This window comes from Habropoda laboriosa, unplaced genomic scaffold (genome assembly GCF_001263275.1).
Source record: "Habropoda laboriosa isolate 0110345459 unplaced genomic scaffold, ASM126327v1 scaffold440, whole genome shotgun sequence".
Classification (NCBI taxonomy): Eukaryota; Metazoa; Arthropoda; class Insecta; order Hymenoptera; family Apidae; genus Habropoda; species Habropoda laboriosa.
Genome location: NW_017100710.1, coordinates 1,189,354 through 1,209,679, shown reverse-complemented (window position 1 = coordinate 1,209,679; position 20,326 = coordinate 1,189,354). Strand labels below are relative to the sequence as shown.

Below are 20,326 nucleotides of genomic sequence, written 5' to 3'. Positions count from 1 at the left end.
TTTTTGACATTTACTTCAATGGTTGCAATATATTTTCAGGCACCACCAAATTTAGTTTCACCAGAGCAACGTCGTTCTGCAGAGGAAGTTTTTTTAAATTTTCGAAAAATTAAACTACCTTATGAGCTTTGTAGACACATTTTGGAGACCAATACAAATGATTATATTCTTTTTGAGGCTGCTGGTTTAATAAAAGTAGCATTAATACGGGAATGGCCTTCATTGCCAGAAACAGATATTTCTGCATTAAGAGAATACTTATTACATTATGTTATAAACAAACCAAATCTGACTCCATATGTCAAAGGCTGTATAATGCAACTTATTGCAATTATAATAAAAAGAGGTAGTGTGCACGATTCTGGACAAGCACGACAACGTATATTAGGAGAAGTTGAAAATTCAATAATGACTGGTGATTTGCCTAAAGTAAACAAAAACAATTACACTTACATTATTTTATAATATTATGTACTATAATGTTTTATAATATTTTCAGAAACTTCTGGGATGCAATCTTATTTCTGCTATAATGCAAGAATATGGAATCAATGTGAAATCTTCAGATATAGGTTTATCATGGGAAAAACATACAGAACAAAAATTAATATTTCAAGGTGCTGATTTGAAAAGAATTTTTAAGTTTTGTATTGGGATACTTGATGAATTGATTAAAAAAGATTTGGACGTAGATTCCATCATTTTTCTGAAACAATTACTCCCAATTGTAGAAAATGTACTTACATGGACATGGAAATTTGCTAGTCCATGGGATATGGATATCCTTTTTATAACTTCAATTATTCCTTCTTTTGTACTCTATATTTCTAGATATTTTTAGATTAATTTACTATTTTAAATTTTTAATTCCTTAACTACGCTTATTTATTCTGGACCGAAAACGTGATGCAGAACATTATGAGCCTTTAAATCCAATTAAATATTGGCAAGATGTAATGCTAGATCCAGCTGTACTGGATTTAATATTTACATTGTATTGGAAAATACGAGAGAATCCACAATTAGCACATCATGCAAGAACTTGTTTAATTCAAATGGCAACATTGCATGGTGTAGTAATGTCAACTAAAGAAATCGAAGTGCAATATCTCACTAACTACCTCGAAAGATTTTTAAAATTTGTTACAAGTATTAACATTATTGATGAAGAAGCAAGTGGAATTGCTAGTATTATAAAAAATATTTTTAAACATTTTAAAAAGGATATTCCTTTTTTATCTGAAAATATATTAAAATCTTTTTTGGAGCAATCGTCGAGATTAACTTGTATGTTTTTAGAAAACGCAGTACAAGAAGAATCAGTAAGTTACAACATATATTGCCTAAACACTTTTTATGTTCATAGATAAAGAATGATTGACTAGATTATTATGAAATTATTTTATTTATTACAGTTAACTGTCGGTGAATATTTATATACAGAAGCTGTAGAATATTTGTTTGATGCATGGATGTATGTCCTATTTTACAAAATTCCAAAAATTACTTCTGAATTTTATGAACAAATTTTTGGCCAAATGTTTAACGTATATCTACTATGTCATTTATCGCCTCCCGAAGGTATAAGAAATATGGAAGATAAAAGTCTTGAAAAAGAAGAATCAGACAATGAAGAGACTGATAAGGTCAAATTTAATCATCATTTGGAAGTAATTGGTAAATTTAACATAAGCGCGCATACACATATGCATATACATAGGTACATATATTTGACTTACAAAATATATTTTTCACGTTAGGAATGATTGGCAGAGAGGTACCAAATTATTCTCTTCCACTGTTGGCACAGTTGATAGAAGATCGCATTTCTAAATTACGCGAAAACCTAAATAAATTAGTAGGGCAGACTAAACAATTATATACAATGAAGGATAATTTTATGCGTAGATTGTATGAAGATTTGCATTGGCTAGTGCTTGTAATAGGTAATATACTTTGCGTAATGTGTAATGGTGAAATTGCCTTAATACCATCTGAAATAATGACATATGATATGGAACAGGTTTGTAAATAAAATGAGAATTAACAGTAAAACATATGTAACTTAAGTTTAAATTTCATTTTACCTTAATGCTGCATAGTCATATCATGTAATTATTAGATTTCATTCAAAATACAAATATGTTCATATAAAACATAACATATTTTTTTAGGTGCGGCAAGGAAAGGTCGATATGGATCTTACGTTACAATTTTTAGCATCCTCAGAAAATGTCTCCTCAGATATCATGGTTACCGAATCAATAGATCATGCTATTCGTTTAATCGCAAATGTTTTTCGTCTGTGTGCTATAGAAAAAGCTGCAATATCCGTTCATCTAGATAGTATACTAAGTCCTGAATTAAGTTGTACTATAATTTGGTTTTTGCACAAGTGGTCTTTGCAGTACCTTATTCCTGTGGAAGGTCGTTATGCTGAAATATCTTACATGTTTTTATCAGCTTTTGGTGAGCATACCTGTGGTGCATCATGGGCTATGAATTTTCTTTTAGAAAAAATAGAACACAATATTAATGCTTTTAAGAGTGAGCCGGCATTGATGGACGAAACTATACAGTTATTGACATCACTTGCTGACACCAAGAGGTAACTATAAAATAACAGAATGTTGTATAAATGATATACATTATGTTTGTAAATAGAAAGCATAAAGTCCTTTCATATTTTATTTAATTACGCAAAATATTTTTGCATCGATCGATGTTACAGTTCCATATTTCATGAAAAAATATTTTATATTACAATTAATCATAATTATAAAAAAACTTTAAGTAATAAGTAAAAGAGTATGCAATAATTTTCAGATCCATTTATGTAATGAAGTCTGAACGATTTGGAAATATTATAAATTTAGCTACAAAAGGACAATATGACTTTCCACAGGTAGTTAAAAGAGGATTAATGAAAGCTTTGGTTCAAGTTGCAATGAATTGTCCATCCAAGACAAATCAATCTTACTGGACACAAATTTTACAACCGTTGCTTGATAGATGCAAACGAGTTACCTCTGATGAAAAATTTTTACAATCTTATCATCAAGAAGAAATTAAAGTTCAAGTTATAGATAATTTAGAACGTTTAATAGGTAAATCATTTTTAATTTTTTCATTTTTCAGTACTTTGTACTTATTAGTTTAAGATATAAAAACGTTATTTATCAAATGTTTACTATTGATGTTTGAAAATTATATTTTAATGTTATAGGAGCTATACAAGGTGCCCAAGGTTGGGGAGCCTCAACACTTTTTCAGCATATTCTGCCGGTATTACGTGAACTGCCAAATTTATTATCTTTGTACCATAATTATCAGGAAATAGTACAATTAATTTTGGAATTACTTTTTGAATGTACAAAAGGACCAGAATCAGTTCTATCTTTTTTAACTCAGGTAATATTATTTTTAATTTTGTAGATTTATTACAGCGTTTGTTTAATCATCACAAGCAATAGTATTTATTGTTTGTATAATTTTGTGATGTATTTATCTTTCTAGACCGAAGCTGTACACATCTATGATATATGTTTAAGTGCAATACAAATTTATGCGCGTTGTAATACTAATCGGGTAACCATAGATTCAACGGCAGAAGAGGATAGCTATCAGGATATTCTGTTACTAATGAAGCTATTAACCCATCTTTTACGTGAGGATTTATGGCAAGATGCGACAGCATCAGTTACCTCAGCAAATGTGTTTATGCATGGTTTGAAGATAATTATGCCTATGATAACTACAGATTTGATAAAATTTCCAACATTGTGTTCGCAGTAAGTTATATAGCTTTCACTATTGTTTTCCAAAAGTTGCCTTTAAGGTTATTTTAATTAAATTAAAATGCATTTTGTTACAGTTATTTTGAAATGATACAAATTTTCTGCAAAGAATATCCCCAAGAAGTATTCAGTATGTCTCCTGAAACATTACAACCGCTTTTAGCATCAGTAGAATTAGGTTTATTCTCGTTTGGACATGATGTGTCTACAACCTGTTGCAACATAATTCACACTTTAACAAAACGGGTCTATCAAGATGTTCAAGAGGGGACTCCACCAAATCAAATAATGACACCGTTTTTAAATGTAAGTGATTCTTTGAATATGTCATGTTACATTGTTAAAATCTATTTGATTCTAATTGCTTTTTCTGTTTCAGTTATTAATCACTGTTATTTTAACACATCAAATTGACTGGAACTTTGTAGTAGATGCACGTAGACCACTTCATTGCTTGATATGTTGTTATCAAGACGAGTATAGGCGAATTGTACAAAACATTTTATCTTCCCAAACGGATCAACAAGTTGTACAAAGATTAGCTAATGCCCTTACAACGTTAAATCAAAAAGACGAAACGGAGTTCACACAGTGTTATGAGGAATTCGTTTCCAATGTAAAGGGATTTTTAATGGTTAAATAAAATAAATTAGATAACACTTTGTTGGTTTCTTTCTGTCTTCCATTTAAAGAGACAAAACAAATTTCACATTATACAGATAATGTATCTACAAATGCAACATCAAAGAGAGAATTTCACTTTCAATATTCGACTTAGAATACGGGTACGCCGTATGAAAGGGAATTCCTTAAGCATATAAGCTTTTTATTGACCGATTTATTACAGGTTTCCACTTACAGTGAGCCTAGCCAAAATCGAATAATTATAATAATCATAATCATAATAAATACATAAGTTACAGCATCGATGCATGTTTCTCTTTTTATAGCAAACGATCAAAAACGAAAACGTTTTTGTAATAGAGTTTTTAGTTACCTTACAAACAAGTATATGAACTTACATACTTAGTACAGATCAAATCATCGTTAGCCTTTCTTCGTACGCCTCTAGATGATCTTTGACATTTGACAAAATGCTTATGTTAATATTAAATTTATTTATATATTCTTCTTTCGCGCTGTCCCTTTCGCACTCACTTTCTCTCGCGCACGCGCGCTTCTACATTCTCTCCCTTTTACTTTCTCTCGATCTCGTTTCTCTTTAATTCCGTATTTTGACTCCTAATAACAATAATGATTACTAACCTTACCGACGGCGTTCGTGCATTTTTATCTGCATCACTTATATCGCCTTTCTTTATCACCGTTCACTTTCGTTTTTTATTTCACCTACTTTACGCTTACTTTCCAATTTCTTTCTTTTTTATTTTTATTTTTTACATAGTGTTAAATCAAAACTTTAACCCCCTGAAGCAATGTTTTTGTTTGCTTCATTTTACTTACATGCACGGTTTGTCGTATATAGTATAACAAATAAATTATACATAAATAACATGATTAAAATTGTAAATGCTATGTATCGTGAGTAATATTCATAAATACATTATGCGCTGGTATAAGTATTATGCCCTTGTACAGTTTATAGATTTTTCTCTTACACGTTAAAAAAAAAGAATGAATGAATAGCTTAATTATACATGGATTTTCTTTGTTTCTGTCGTGTAAAAGCGCATTTCATTTAAGTCTTCATTTTAATCCTAAATTTGTTAAAGTACAGTTATTCTGTAGATATACAATGAATATCTTAGAAAATAGCAATACATTGAGAATGCACCCCTTGCGTCCTTCAGTTCAGATTTTTTAATGTGCTCGTTTTCAAGAGTTAATATTATGAATATTATATTTCTTATATATTTATCTCTTATATTTATGTTACACGGATTCCACCACTCCCATTTTAAGCAGGATTTGGAATCTCCCTTTGATACATTATTAGACATAAATAACAAATTAGCAATACTAAATGTTATCTTTTGATAAAAAAGGAAAGAAATAGAAAAGAATAAGGTTAAGTAAACATTTATATTGCACGTTGTCTTTTATACACTCTGAAGGATGAAAGATTATTTAACTTTAAAAGTTAACCAATATTACACTGTATGTGTTGCTCTAGGACAGAATAAAGAATAAACAATAAATCGGTCAATAAATTTAATCATAATTATTTCTTTGGGGTGTTTTGAAAACAAATGTAATTAAATAATCATTAAATACAATAGTATTGTCCATTACTCGTTTACTTTATCTTGAAATAGTAATAATCTGGTTTTTTCTCAATAAATAAATTATCAAAATTAAATTAATCATCACCCCAACGATACAATACGAATAACCATTGTACTTCACGCGAGAATCTGCGATTGCTAAATATACATAAATATATAAATATGTACCCACCCACACATACAGATTTATATATATGTGTGTGTCTGTGTATATACTTGGCAAGGTTAAGTAGATCCATACGTAATTCCAATTTATAAATTACAAATGATCACTGTCCCTTAAACAGGGACTACAATTACAATTTGATCTCTACATCGTTACGAAAATGTAACATAAATTCCAATGAATAATTTAACTAATCAATGTTACATATGCATATAAATGTGCACTAATTGGCAAAATTCCCATATTTGAAAAAAAGAAATGAATGAATATTCACTATCGATTCGTTTCGTCTAAATGTTTTGCTTCAAAGGGTTAAAAGCACCGAGTGCGTACAACTTATCGAATTATGGTTTCTCGTTCCCCGTCGATACGTGTGTCGTCGTTTAACAAAATAAAACTATCAGACTCTACAACAGTTAGTAAGCAAAAACGGTAACAGAAGCGGGGCACATATTCACGTAGGCCACCGCGTATAAACGACCGAGAAAATAATTCGCTTCGAGACTTTACAAGCTTTTCCACTTTATCTGCCGTTCAGCGGAACATCTTAGTAATCGTTTTTCTGAGATCTTGTCTACAAGGTACAAAAATTGGAATGCCGTTGAAATCGATTACAAAAGACCCCCATTAAACAGAGATGGAAGGGGGCGAGGTGTGGATTATGCAGGAAATCAGGTGTGTAAAAACGTAAAGCGTTTACATTCTAACATTTCTCGATTAATATCTAATGAAAATTCACGAATGCTTACAATGAGTTAAAAAAATATCTGACCGTTGCTTCTCTTAAATAATACTGCAAACTATTTGTTCTTGGCTACTAAGGATATTCTCTGAAAAACGTTTTCTTCGATTTTTCTTTTCGCTCGAATACTGGTCTAGACAGTAAGAATAGAAGAATTCGCGTTTCGAGCTCTCGATATATTCTTACATTTAATACCAAGTATTCGTTATTCGAGTCGTAGAACGTGTTACGGCAGCGCGAAACAAAGGGAAAAAGGATTATTTCGATGAACGATTGCCATAGGCAAAACATAATTATACAAACAAATCGCTAACAATTAATTATTCAACGATTACCGTTTTCTAGAATTCGTTCGAAATAATCCGCACCCATTCTCGGTGTAGAATCTTTCTCTTTCTCTCAGCATGAACACGCAGAAATTCGTAATCTCGTTGCATCCTCCTTTCCTTCTTTTTCTCTCACTCTCTCTTTCTCGCACTCTCTCTTTCTTTCTCTTTCTCTCCCTCTCTTTCTTGCTTCCTCACGCGCCACAACTTCTCTTTATGAATATACCTACAATGTGTATTCTCTTGCCTCGTTTTCTATGATCGTCTTAGGAATGTTTTATTTAGGCATAAATACGTTCCTCTTCGCCTTATGCGTTCCACGCTTAAAAGAGAATCGCTTCGCACGACCGACTAATATCGAGAAATTCGAATATATCGTAAGAGAGGTATCGCGAGCTTGTGTACTCTCGTCGACGTTTAGATACGTTTCGATTATCGAAACGAACGGAGAGATTACGTGAGAAAAGCTTGCGATTACCAAAAGTAATAATTTCAATATAATTTGAACGTGTATAATCTTTTCTTTTTTTTCCTTTTTTCTTGTCTGTTTTCTTTTCTGTTCTTTAAAGACAAACACACGTGTTTGCGTTTCATAGAATCCTTTTCATTCTCATTTCTCTATTCGGTCGTCAGGAGTAAAAGAACTGACGATTAATTAAATCAGACGTTGCGAGATATTAATCGGCGGCTATCGAAGCTGGTAGCCAATCGATGTACAAGTACACGCTTTTTTCGAGTCATATTTAATAATCGAAGACTACCGAAAATCGAAAGCTACAGAGATCATGGGACTCGAAGGCCGAGTGCGACCAGCATAATATCTTCTCGGAGGTTTTCGCAATGACGCTCGTTACCTCGGCCAACGTGTCGACCACTCACTTGTTTTGGTTCGACTGTTGATTTATCGGCGGAACTAAACCCACGAACGAAGCGTTCTTCAGCTTCGTAGCCGTCGGTCCTTTGCGCGCTAGTTTCGACCTGTAACAATTGTCGAAGATGCCTCGTTAGTGAAAAGGTTCTTTTTATAAATCCATATTCTCGAATAAATAATAAATACCCAATATACATATATATATACACATTTATCATCGTTTATTCTACTTGCAACATAATTTTATAAATAGCCTTAGAATTTTGTCTAAGAAATTCGGTTTTATTTTTGAAAAATTGCCAGACTCCGGGCAAATTATAATTTTGACGCGAATCGGGATTACTAGCGCACCTGATTTGACCAGCAAGAAGAGGATTAATAGCATATAACCAGTCATAAACCTCCTTGTCTCCTAATGTCTGCAATAAGTACCCTCGATGTTTTGTAACGACACTGAAAAACAAAAATATCGATCTCAATATTCTTTCCTGCTCATTTATACTTGCGAATGCAATAGTAATTGCTCCATATTCGGTAACTTACCTGAATGTATTTGGTACTTTTACCATAGCTAATTGATCTTCGGAATATTCAACTTGAGCAGTAGCTAAATTGATAAGAGCTCTCTCTACTGGATCCTTCTCTTCCCGAAAAATCAAGACGTACGGTCGTCGCACAGCCTGACGAACAATAATGTTACAAATTATTAATATTAACAGATTCATTTGAAGAGAGAAATATATAAGGTCTATTTAATGTTCACATACCACCCAGCGTTTCTTCCAACCATTAGTTTTGTGTTCGAGAACATTCAGGTATCCTTTTCTGGCGATAACAGGACTGATGCGGATTTCTTCGACTTCCGGCACATAAAGTACCAAGTTTTCCTTCGATGGTGAGGATGAACCCAACTGAGGTGGTGAAATGTTACACGATTGATTAGCAGATTCGCTTGCCAATATAGTCTCCTGCAGTTCTTGCATTCTAGCCCTCTCCGGTGAACTCAACCTAAGGATGCACGACTTAGACCTGCTCCATACTATTATACCAGCAGCCTGCAAGTAACACTCCAGCATCACCCTGACCGTGTCCAATCATACTGGCGGTTGTCATTGACTCGAAAAGCCTCGAGCCGTCGTCTACCGATTACATTTTAAAGTAGAAGACAGAAAGCGATTGTTAAAAAAGAAAGCTGACTGCGCTAAAAGCGCGATTCTCACTCAGCGAAAAGCTAATTTTAAAACTTGCGTGACTCGTTAATCGTTCTCGAAAGCGAATATGGAATTTAATCGCAATCGAGCATTTATATGATTGATAAAATCAAGATCGTTGCAAGCTATACAGAGAAGACAGATTAACCTTCAAATCGAATCGAATTCTCGCTATCTTCACTCGTCATTGTTCGGATATTTTCAATCTTTTCTTTCTTTTGCTCTTTTAATTCACCACTGTAAACCTGAATCCAGTGTTTGTAACAGCGTTAAATTGTTAATAATTAAAACGCTGCGTAACCGGACAGTGATGTGAATGAAGAAAGAGAGTATCGTTTTTCTTTGAAATCTCGAGATACAATATCTATTTTTGCCGTCAAGGTAAAATACGACGATGCGACGAAGCGTGGACAACCGCTACTAGCAGGAGCACTCAGGCATGCGGGGAGGGTTACCTGCTCTAAGTAATCACTAGTTCTCTCGTATACTGACTCTTGGGACGAGGACGATATCACCGAAGACATCATGGATGCTAACATATCAGTGTCTTCGCCAGGTGAAACGTCTGACAATAGAATGGGTTCTTTGCTTAGGATTCGACCTTGGATCAATTTAATATACTTTGTGGCCAGTTCTCTTTCTTTTTCGGTCATCTCCCAAGGCTCGTAAACGTCTTTACTCGTTGAACGTTTCAACTTAACCGGGCTGGCATGCGGTTCATTCGTCGCTTTCGCCATCATATTGCATACCTCCTATATGGAATAAATAATTTTGTTGATCGAAAGCATAGACAGACGTGCTTCGTTTGTTTAATCTTCAGCATCGTTCAAATACAATAATAAGCGGGCATTTGAAAATTGTGAAACGAAAAAACTTTACCTTCTCGCTCTTTGTGAAATCGTGCGACAGTTTATTACAGAATGAGACTTTATCGATGCCGAGCTTCTCTCGTAACAATAAAGTGTGCCGTACTCTCTCCACTTCCTCTAATCTCGTTAATTTTTCCAATTCCCATTGGTGATCGAATATCAGGCTGTCCCCTCGAGGTCTCCATCCGTGAAGATTCTCCTCACCTCTGACGTATGTAGAACTGGTGTCCAGTACGCGACGTTGTCGCCTTTGAACGCCTGAAAAACAATTGTGAGAGTGGAGTAGGTACTGAATAAAGAAGACGCAAAATGCCAGAATGATATGAACATATTTTGATTCGGCGAATTTTGAGAATTTTTGTTTAAAAACGCAATCACCTTTCGGTAACTAAATCAAGGATAAAGAAAATGAACATCAGATATTGCCAATTCGTTGATAACATGATATAATAGTCATCGCGTGTATAACAGCTTAATTATTGTAAGCAATTGCATAATCGTAGCATATCGTTCGAACAGAATAATATACTCTACAAGCAAAATTGTGATGCGACTATTATATCTCGACAGGAAGGGAAGGGATTAAGAGGGGTCTACGCTAAGGGTAGCAAGACAAACCTGGGCTACCTGCTTCCGAAGAACGACGCAGGACCAGCTCGTAAACACCGCTGAGTCTGTTGGCTTCCTGATTGCGGTAGCTTCCGCTGAATAGATGTTTCAAAGAACGTGGTCCTACTCTGGCGTCTCTACCGTAAATGATCATGCTCAAGTCTTTAGTGATGATCGCTGGTCTTCCACAATTTTCCAGCTAAAAACAGATACCTCTGTTTAAGTACTTGTTCTGTGTTTATAGCAGGCCATAATGAAACGAGATGTATCAGAACAAAGAGTAATCATACTTCAAGGTACGCGGAAATGGTCATGAAGATTTGTTCTCCGTACGCTGTTACTCTGTTGAGCAAGGTTGAATTATGGAGGGAGCTGTCCCACGCTGCCTCAAATCTGAACATGCACCTATCGTCTCCGGGTATTTCCAGGTATTCACCGGGGAAAAGTCCTAACGAGAGTACCGACGAATCGTTGTCCTCTTCTTCTGGTTCTGGCGTATTTCTAATGCGTCCAACAACCAACTCTCTCACGTCCTTCCATCGTAACTCAGACGCTGGTTCGTGAACAATAGTAATTCGAATACGACGCTGAATGCCCTGATGAAGCAAGAATAATCCACGACACGGTAGGTCGTCGCTATGGTCGACTACAGATGGCACATATTCTCCGTTTGGTGCTAGCTCGCAGATCTCGAACCAGACTAACACATCATATTTGGCATGTACGTGTGACGAACTGGGAGATGGTAAAACGCTTCCGAATTTCGGCGAGCGTACGGGTTGGCTGATCGGTATAGATGGCGGAAGCATTCTCTTTGGTGGTTGTCTGACGCTATTTGATAAAGTAATTGAATATAGATAAGGATAGAATACTTATTGAACGAATTGCAGATGAATTTGGTAGAAAGATGTAAAGCAAACATTTTCATAAATTTAATAGGAACAATGTTATGCTTACTATTCCAGTTTGGCATCTTTATGCAAAGGATGTTGTTGATAATGTCCGATAACTTCGAAGACGATCGGTTGAGTTTTCAGATATTCCAAGAACGATTTTGTCACTGTAACTGTGATCTAAAGAAACGGTATTAAAGAACAAGCAGTTAATCACTATATAAATTTCTTACTTTTAATACAAACTCTGAACTCACATTTTGCACGTGATAGAATCCAGGAGAATTTCCTTTTCCCGTATTTTTCACTGGTTCCGTTGAAAATGCCTCATCGTGTCGGTGCAAGAAACTGCGTGTACATAATTATTTATCAATTGATCGTGATGTGTAGTTTTACTTGAAAGATTTCTACGAATGTATTACATATTAGCTACAAGCGTACTTGAATTGGCAGAAAATATCGGCGTATTCGGTAGAAATTCCCATTGCCTGCAGCACGGTTACCCTGAATGTGAATTCAGCGCCGATTTGCAGGTGATCTAGCAGATCCTCTTCTTTCATGTCACTGGAAACTGAGCTATCGCCTCTTCCACTGTCTGCATCGCAGATGTCGTCTTCATCTTTTACGTCCTTCTGATCATTGTGACCCTCCACAACCCGTTCCTCATGCATAAGAATCTGTCGATTCTTCTCGAGGGTCTGCGTCAGTAGGGTGTTGCGTTTGTTCTGCTTCTGGTTACCGAATAGGTCGTCCTCGAAGGAAATTCTAGCCGACTGTCTGACGCCACTTGAGTATTCGCTATTTTCCTCTTCTGGAACAAGGGTTCGTTACGAAAATCCTACGCCAGCATCTCTTCAACAGAGATTTGGGACGAGAATTTAGGAGATCAAGGAACGAGAGGAAAGATTTTAGGATAACTTCAAAAATTGATTGTAACTGCATTCCAATATAATAAATCATAATATTTAACGTATACTATAAATTATAATAAATGAATAAATAAACTCTATACTTTAATAGGATACAAATGTATCTTATCCATTGATATTTTTATTGTTAATCTTTCCTAATAGTATCACCACTCGAATTAGTTTTATACTTCAGATAAGGGTGATAAAAATCAGACCACTTAGAAATAACAAAAAAAAAAGGCCAGGATAAACAGCTCAAGAAAAAAAAAATCTTAACGATAAATGTATATACTGAATATTCTTGGTCGCTTCAACTCTCATTTAAGTAAACGAAGAATTCCAGTGACCAGTTTGATGAACTATGTCACATCAATGTCAAGTTGACCTGTGTCAATCAATTACGTAACAAACACTTTGCACCGTTAGTCGAGGATTAAATAAACTTGAGGCAAGGGATAATAGAGCAAGATATACAGACGCTGATTACGTACCAACAACGGCTTGCACGGCCACACGCAAGTAGCCTTTCACGTCTCCCTTTTCGTTGACTATCGCTACTTTGTGGATCAATGGTACGGGATACATAAGGTTGCTTAAGTATACAAAGGACCTGTGACAATGAATAGGAACCTCGTCAATTTGTTAGTACGACAAATAAGGGATTGTTAAGACATACATAAATCACACAATTTCAAAATTCGATTCGAATGGAAATATTTTTCATTTTTATGAACTTACCTGCCAACCATTCGGAACCATGGAAAACGATCGTAGAATGGATCACCGCCAGTGATTGATTCGATGTTAAAGTCAGGAGACGTCGGGGAGAGCTCTGCCTCGTTGTGGTACATCTCTCGCATCAGTTCGAGTCTTTGTCTGCGCAAAAGTAAAAACGTCCAATTCTCCGTGTTAATCTGTTCGATGCTGTTATAGCCACTGATATAAAGACGTAGTCGAACATTGTCGAGAAGCACAGTGAAGAACACTCGGTACAAAACATTCACAATTTTTTGAACACCGTGTGCGTGGTATGTGTTCGAATGTACTCAGAAGTCGTATGAGTAATTTTGAAGATACGTATCAAATAAAGGGACATTAACATGAGATTTCTATCGAATACTCCTTTTTTCTTCTTCTTTTTCTTCAATAATATCACGAAGACTGATGCATTTGATCATTAAAATGTTTCATTAAATTCCTACTGTCCCTGTATTTTCATCTAGATACAACAAGCTACAGTATAGCGGTGTAGAGCGTCTAAACTGTAGAAGGTATAGGTGTTCGAACAGCAAGAATCGTCTACTATGTGATTTTGTCGTAAAATTTGTTTAATTATCGTAGCTTATCGTGTGTATGTATTCATAGTGATTACACGTGCACGATGAAGTTACGAAGCGAGAATGTGGAGAGAATTTTTCAGCCGCAAGGAGCGCACGTGTTCAGCGAGACAGAATTATTGAAACGCGTAAACAGAAGTTCAACCCTTCAACGAACATTCTCAATACCAGGGTTCACTTCTTCTCTACCAAAACAAATTTCAATTCTATTCTACAATAAATATACAGTACCTTACAATGGTACAAAGTAAGAGTACAGACAATTCTTTCGATCGAGAATTCATACAGTGTAGAAGGATTAATTCCGCTCCGATCATCCATTGCAAATAAAAGACTAAATACGCTCGGCCATGCAGAATTCTTGATCGATATTATTTTGAGTCCAGCACAGTTGCAAAAGCGGAGTATATTGTTCTTTAGTAAGGAGAGGTTTTGTTTGAGATCGAGGCAGTGTATTGAGAGACAGACGGTGATAGACGAGAATTAAGATATTTTTTTACGCATATCCGTTACAAAAGATTGTTAATACAGAGAGGCAGAGAAAGAAAGAGACAGAGACAGAGAGAGAGAGAGAGAGAGAGAGAGGATGGGCGTGAAGCGTGTGACGATAATGTGGAAAGAGTCTCACGCGTTCGAGCACCAACCTCGAAGGCAAAAGATTTGCGAGCGAGAACTTCGGATTAGAGTAGGCGGTTAGACATTGGAAAATATCCTCTTTGGCCTCCGGAGTGCTGGGGCTCGAGTCCTCGTTGTACACGTGTCGCATCAACTCCAAGCGCTGTCTACAAGTCAACACGTATTACTTGCGCGAGTGTCCCCGTGCGTATTTATCCAAGCACGCGTTTACTGATTCAAGCGATGATACAGTATATCCGTTTCTCCGTACTCTCTTATTTCACCCCTTAATTGGCTAACACTCACAGTTTATTCTACTTACACGACAGATTTAAAGGGGTTCCCGTAAAAGCCTGCGTTTCTAATCGTAAAGTCCGGAATAAAAGAAACGGGCAAAGAAATCGAATTTCTTACAAATTTTATTTTAAAAATAGGAAAATAAAAATAAGTCTAGAAAGATAAGTAAATTGTAATGAAGTTGCGACGATTATAAGCAAAAAAAAAAAAAAGAAAGAAAGAAGGGTATACCTAATATCTTTAGTTTTAGCCGGGAGATATGTACTGGCTTGAAAGCTACATGACTCACCCGGTATTATAGTATACGTGAAACGAATAATATAAAGCACGTTTCGCACTGGAATAAAATACTCGCGACGAACCTGAGTTTATCGAGTGTCCAATAATGCGTCGCGCCATTTTTCGTATCTTGCACCTCTACGGCGACTATCGTACGCGGGAATGGTCGTTCCTCTTCCTCTTCGTCGTCCACTGCAGGTAACAGGTCTGGAGGAAGTGGCGAGTAAAGCGTATCCGTGAGCAAAGTAAACTGGAATTGCACCTATAAAGGATATACGTGACATTTTAGGTAAACGAGTAAAAAAGATATTTGTCTCCTGAAATAAACGTGTCAAAATAAGCTGACAAATAAATAAGAGAAAATAAGTAATCGTTGAAATGCATAAATTATAAAAATCGTTGTGAGACGTGAAATAAGCGTGTAAATTGATTAAAGAAAATATCAACAATGAATGAACAGCTTGAAATTAGACATAAACGAAAGATAAAAGAACGCAAAGTGATTAGTTGCCAATATGAAGTACTACTTTATGGTTTGTGGAACGTCAAAAAGGGGGTACGCAAAGGTGCTTCAAACTTCAAGCGTCGGAAAAAGAAAAATTTGGAAAATTTCGTGAAATCGATCGATCCAGACATTTAGTGAATTTTGTGCGATTAACAACGTTTGATGGAAAAATTTTTCTTTAGTTTTCTTTTTTTTTCTGTGATTTAAGCAGATGTTCGTGATTGCTCGTTCAAAGAATGAATGTTGAGAGACTGATGAGAAACATGAGCGTCGATGACTCGTGAGCAAAGAAGGGTCGCACAAAAATTCGATTCACGTTAGTTCATCGTGAATGAACCACGGGAATGTACCTTCTTTTTGAGTTCGACAGAAATAGCGTTAGCTTCTTTGAGGAATATAGCGTTGCCCCAGAGATCATCCCGAAGACTTGTGAATTGATGATATTTCCACTTGCGGAAGGCCCAAGCGGCAAGCTGGAACTCTCTCTCGGTCCAGTTGCTCTCTGCGTCAAACAAGGGGTTGACTGAAATGCAAGCCATTACCAGGCAAAACAGTCAGAGAAGCCAAGCATTTCGTGGATACCGGTTCCTTCGTTAAAAGGAGCCACCATCGTTCTGTCCACGATCAGATGATGCACCACTTCACTTTTGCGACAAGCAACCTTTTTTTTTTTTTTCTAGAACATACCTCGGAAACTGTCAAAGTCTCAATGCATTCTGTTGCTTCGTTCTTTGTATCTTGTTAACAAAGGGGAGAGAAAAATCAAGATTCCAAGAGTAACGAAGTATGAAAAGAAATATGGTGAACGTCATACCGGTTAACCACATGCGTGCATCGCAAGTTAATCGAAAGGTAAAATGTCGAATAACGAACGTACATTCAGAAAACATATTACTAACAGTCCGTTACATACCACCATCTGATCGACTGATACAGATCCGTACAGTGGTAGAATTTGTAATGGAATGATACAAATTTCAAAAGGGTTTCGTCGGAATCCTTTTAATTGTGCTTTTCCTATGAATATAAAATTCAGGTGAACCCATTACAAACTCGAAGCTTTTAACAAAGGTGATAAGACGATCTGTGTGGGATCGTAAATTAGTTGTACACAGAGTTGTGTAAAATGTTCGAATCCGAGATGCGTTAAAAAGAATTAAGCAACGAGTGTTAATTTATGTTAAACATTTCAAGCGTTTCAAGATGCATTATTGTCATTTTTGCACAACTCCGTTTAAGTGAATTAGAATAATTATTATAAAGAATAAGAAATATGCTATTCATCATAATTTCAGTAACCATTCAATATGCGTACTCACCGAAGATATCTTCTTCGATATTGTTGAAGTCTTCAGGCGTGTAACTGCTGTACATAGACATCGTCATACTTTGTTCTTCAACTTGTCTTTGCAGTGCGTCTATTCGAGCCTCGTAACTCTACATGCAAAATACAAATGTTCATGTTGGTTCAATAAAATAAATCGTTGGACTAAATATTTGATTATTTATAGAATATTATTTGGCCCTACCTTCCTCTGTTCCTCGAATAACTGATCCGCCTCTTCCTTCTCCTTACGGAATTGTTCCTCCAGAACCAACAATCTCTTTTCCATCTCAGCCTTCAGATCGATTCCCTGTTTCTCCAATAACTCAACCTGTGCAAAGTCCCAGTCGACTGTTTCTCCATTTCCAGGTGTTTCCGCTGGAGATCCTTTCTCTCTTCGTTCGCGTACTGTAGAATGAAAAGATCATTCTTTCCTTTCAGTATTCCTTATTTTTTATACATTTTTATTCCTGATTTTGCAAATTTATTCAAAATGATCATTGATACGCATGCATTCTTAAATACAAAATAACAGGCAGTAACAAGCCATTAGACTCTGAACGTACTGAGCAGAAAATAAATCTCCGCTCACCTTGATCAGGGTGATTGAATCTGAACACATGATTCTTCCCTAATATCACGCGAGATCCAGTCTTTAGAACGATCGGTTCAGTGACCTCACGACCATTCACATAAATTAAAGCGCCCTTCTTTGGTATCAAAGTAATGATACCCTCGTGGTTCTCGAAAACGCAGTGCTCGCTCAGTATATGTGGACCACACAGCTGTACGTCCTGTGGGATGTTAGCTTCTGCGCTACCGATGCGCGTGAATCCGTCCTTGATGTAATAGATCAAACATTCAGACATTAAGGGATCTTCATTTAGGTTCACCAAGTGAGGAGTCTTTTTAGGCGAGAACACGCCAACGGTGACTCCATCTTCTTTCACTGCGACTCCCATTTCTGCAAACACTGCCTCGCGTTGCAAACGAATCAACTCTGTTCGTTTCAACTTATCTTCCCATGTTTCGTTCAGTTCTAAAAGAGCGAATAAAAATGTTTTTTTTTTTAATTGAATCGTTCCATTGAAATTAAATCAGTTTGGAACATATATTTGCCCAACTGTGGGATTTATTTACCAGCTATCAGCTTCTCGGAAGCTTGCAACTGATCCACTGCTTCCTCAGCAATAGTCGATGTGGGATGAGACGGGATTCTCGGCCGAGATTCCTTGACATCGTCCTCACGCTTGTTCGCTCTAATGATTTCGTCTCCTGTGGAACAAAAAGAACCGAATGAGCAAATTGAATGTTAAATTACGTTCAATTCAGAATGGCGAGTCAGCCAGGGATGTAACACGCGTCTCGGAAACATCAAAAGCCATAACTAAAGCAGTGGCGTAAGTGAAAGAGAATATTTTTCGCGGACCTATCCCGTGATCCTTAACCACGACGACGAATGTTGTTGCTTATTAGAGAACAAGAGAGAAATTGGTAAATGAAATGTTTAGTTAAGAAGTTAAGAGGTGAAATGAAATCTATTTCTTCATTGCACTTGCTTAAAAACTGTTTCAATTACAAACATCGCAAATTTTTCTTCTTTTTCTTTTTTTCTTTGTAATGTAGAGGGAAGTTCAATTTTGCAAAAGAAGTTCAGAAAAACGTTTTCCTGCATATCTTTCGACTATCATGCAGAACGAGAAGTTTCACTTTACAATCATGTAGAATTTCAAATGAACGAATAATTGGATATTAGAATCGACATAGGCGTTCAAATTCTTTTTTTTTTTTTTTTGACAAATGTCTGCGGGTGAACAATACTTCGAGTAACATGTACACTGTAAAGGTAACAAATACAAATACGTAGATCGGTAGATTTATGCAAATCAAGCGTAGCGCTCAGTCAAACGTCGCGATTCAACTACGAATGTTGTTATTGAACTTGCTCAATTATGATTCTAATCAACGGTGCTCGTGTCACTGCGTCCGAGATGCATTCGAGTTGTCCATTGTCGAGTGCCATGCAATGTCTTTAGGCTAGTTCGGGAACAAAAGTGATGGGTCTAAGTGGATAATAAGCGAGGCAAACAACACGTGTTTACTGGAGAGGAATTCTGACACAACGGAAAAAACTATAAAGCCTGAGTTTATACGTGGGCTCTCGACGCGCTATGATTTATTCGTGTCTTATCATTGTACGAAGATTCTCTCGAGACGCTAACAGAATTATCTCTAAATGATCGTACGTCGATCTTGATCAAATTATTCGACACGCTTCTTCTTCTCTTTTTTTTTTACAATTTCCTTTACTCACAAATAATCATATATCTTTCAATGAACTTTCGATCAAGATCGAGCTTTCTCTAACTCTGAATGATGATTCGTTTTTGTCGATTAGTTGCAACAATCTAGTACAAGCCAAAGTGGCAAATGTCATGACGAATGATCAATTGATAAGGACCGTGGTTCTAAATGGATCATCTGCTTGTGTTGAAAATTCGTAAGAACTATCATGTACTATGTACAATATGCTGTTCGACGTGTCCTGTCTCTGCTACTCGCTATTTAAAAAAAAAAATTATTTTTATTCTTCGTTCTACCAGAAACATTGCTTTTAACACTAAAAGCCGCTAATTATGCCGCCTACGAGTGACAGGGAACAATGGTAATCATTAGGCGCTGGTTACCAAAGGGCCGAATACATATATGAAAAGGAAAAAAATACAGAATGCGAATCGCGAAGCAGATGTAAAAAAGAGAATCTTGTCGAAGAAATCGACAAAAACACAGAGAGATAGAGAGATAGATAGATAGATAAATATAGATAGATAGATAGAGAGATGACACGCATTATGCACTTGGCCGTGAAAAATTAAGCGGACGTTCAAGTAACAGGCGCAAAAATAGTGATCGATTGCCTGGCTTTTATAAGACTTTTCGCTGTGTGGATTGTCGATGATTTTACTTACTAGATTCTTTCTTTTCATATGTGACTTTGCCATCTGGCCCTACGTCAAGCACAGGGGAAACAAAGAAAAAAAATGTACTATGTAAATGGTGGCTTGTCTACCGCGCGCTACTTTTTTTCTTTTTTCTTACAATTTTCGCTTTTACTTTACACTCTCTGTTTTCTTTTTCTTTCTTTTCTTTTCTTTTTTCAGTTAATTGTCTTTTGTCTTTTCTCACCCGTTTCTCCATCTCTGACGCGAGCAAGCACGCGTTAGAACGCGTAACAACGTTGCAAAGAACAGTTTTGTGCGACTACTTCAAGTTACAGGAGCTTTACCTTTCTCAGACAGGAGGAATATGATGAATAAATAGAGAAGTC

The 20,326-nt window shown here is 36.1% G+C and overlaps 2 protein-coding genes across 7 annotated transcripts in view; one reads left to right on the top strand and one right to left on the bottom strand.

Annotated features, from left to right (window-relative positions):
• The window catches only part of LOC108576979 (exportin-4-like), a 4,963-nt gene extending 523 nt beyond the window's left edge, over positions 1 to 4,440 (top strand). The window contains exons 2-12 of the mRNA XM_017940056.1: positions 40 to 429; positions 500 to 790; positions 897 to 1,322; positions 1,416 to 1,677; positions 1,761 to 2,023; positions 2,175 to 2,608; positions 2,827 to 3,107; positions 3,227 to 3,411; positions 3,517 to 3,791; positions 3,875 to 4,103; positions 4,177 to 4,440. Coding sequence (XP_017795545.1) covers positions 40 to 429; positions 500 to 790; positions 897 to 1,322; positions 1,416 to 1,677; positions 1,761 to 2,023; positions 2,175 to 2,608; positions 2,827 to 3,107; positions 3,227 to 3,411; positions 3,517 to 3,791; positions 3,875 to 4,103; positions 4,177 to 4,440 — 3,300 coding nt within the window. The remainder of the gene's footprint in view (positions 1 to 39; positions 430 to 499; positions 791 to 896; positions 1,323 to 1,415; positions 1,678 to 1,760; positions 2,024 to 2,174; positions 2,609 to 2,826; positions 3,108 to 3,226; positions 3,412 to 3,516; positions 3,792 to 3,874; positions 4,104 to 4,176) is intronic.
• Positions 4,441 to 7,791: 3,351 nt separating this feature from the next.
• The window catches only part of LOC108577031 (kinesin-like protein unc-104), a 31,908-nt gene continuing 19,373 nt past the window's right edge, over positions 7,792 to 20,326 (bottom strand). The window contains exons 10-30 of one of the 6 annotated variants that reach the window (XM_017940115.1): positions 19,968 to 20,006; positions 18,139 to 18,273; positions 17,591 to 18,037; positions 17,204 to 17,406; positions 16,994 to 17,111; positions 16,025 to 16,197; positions 15,253 to 15,431; positions 14,623 to 14,760; positions 13,380 to 13,517; positions 13,133 to 13,251; positions 12,172 to 12,541; positions 11,988 to 12,078; positions 11,795 to 11,910; positions 11,128 to 11,668; positions 10,856 to 11,036; positions 10,239 to 10,486; positions 9,852 to 10,111; positions 8,916 to 9,156; positions 8,692 to 8,828; positions 8,500 to 8,601; positions 7,792 to 8,255 (exon numbers count right to left, since the gene is read on the bottom strand). In XM_017940115.1, the coding sequence (XP_017795604.1) occupies positions 8,153 to 8,255; positions 8,500 to 8,601; positions 8,692 to 8,828; positions 8,916 to 9,156; positions 9,852 to 10,111; positions 10,239 to 10,486; positions 10,856 to 11,036; positions 11,128 to 11,668; positions 11,795 to 11,910; positions 11,988 to 12,078; positions 12,172 to 12,541; positions 13,133 to 13,251; positions 13,380 to 13,517; positions 14,623 to 14,760; positions 15,253 to 15,431; positions 16,025 to 16,197; positions 16,994 to 17,111; positions 17,204 to 17,406; positions 17,591 to 18,037; positions 18,139 to 18,273; positions 19,968 to 20,006 (4,079 nt within the window). In that variant the 3' untranslated portion in view covers positions 7,792 to 8,152. Of the gene's footprint in view, positions 8,256 to 8,499; positions 8,602 to 8,691; positions 8,829 to 8,915; positions 9,157 to 9,851; positions 10,112 to 10,238; positions 10,487 to 10,846; positions 11,037 to 11,127; positions 11,669 to 11,794; positions 11,911 to 11,987; positions 12,079 to 12,171; positions 12,542 to 13,132; positions 13,252 to 13,379; positions 13,518 to 14,622; positions 14,761 to 15,252; positions 15,432 to 16,024; positions 16,198 to 16,993; positions 17,112 to 17,203; positions 17,407 to 17,590; positions 18,038 to 18,138; positions 18,274 to 19,967; positions 20,007 to 20,326 lie in introns of all 6 variants that reach the window. The other 5 variants (XM_017940116.1, XM_017940117.1, XM_017940118.1 and 2 more) reach the window with 5 other exon arrangements.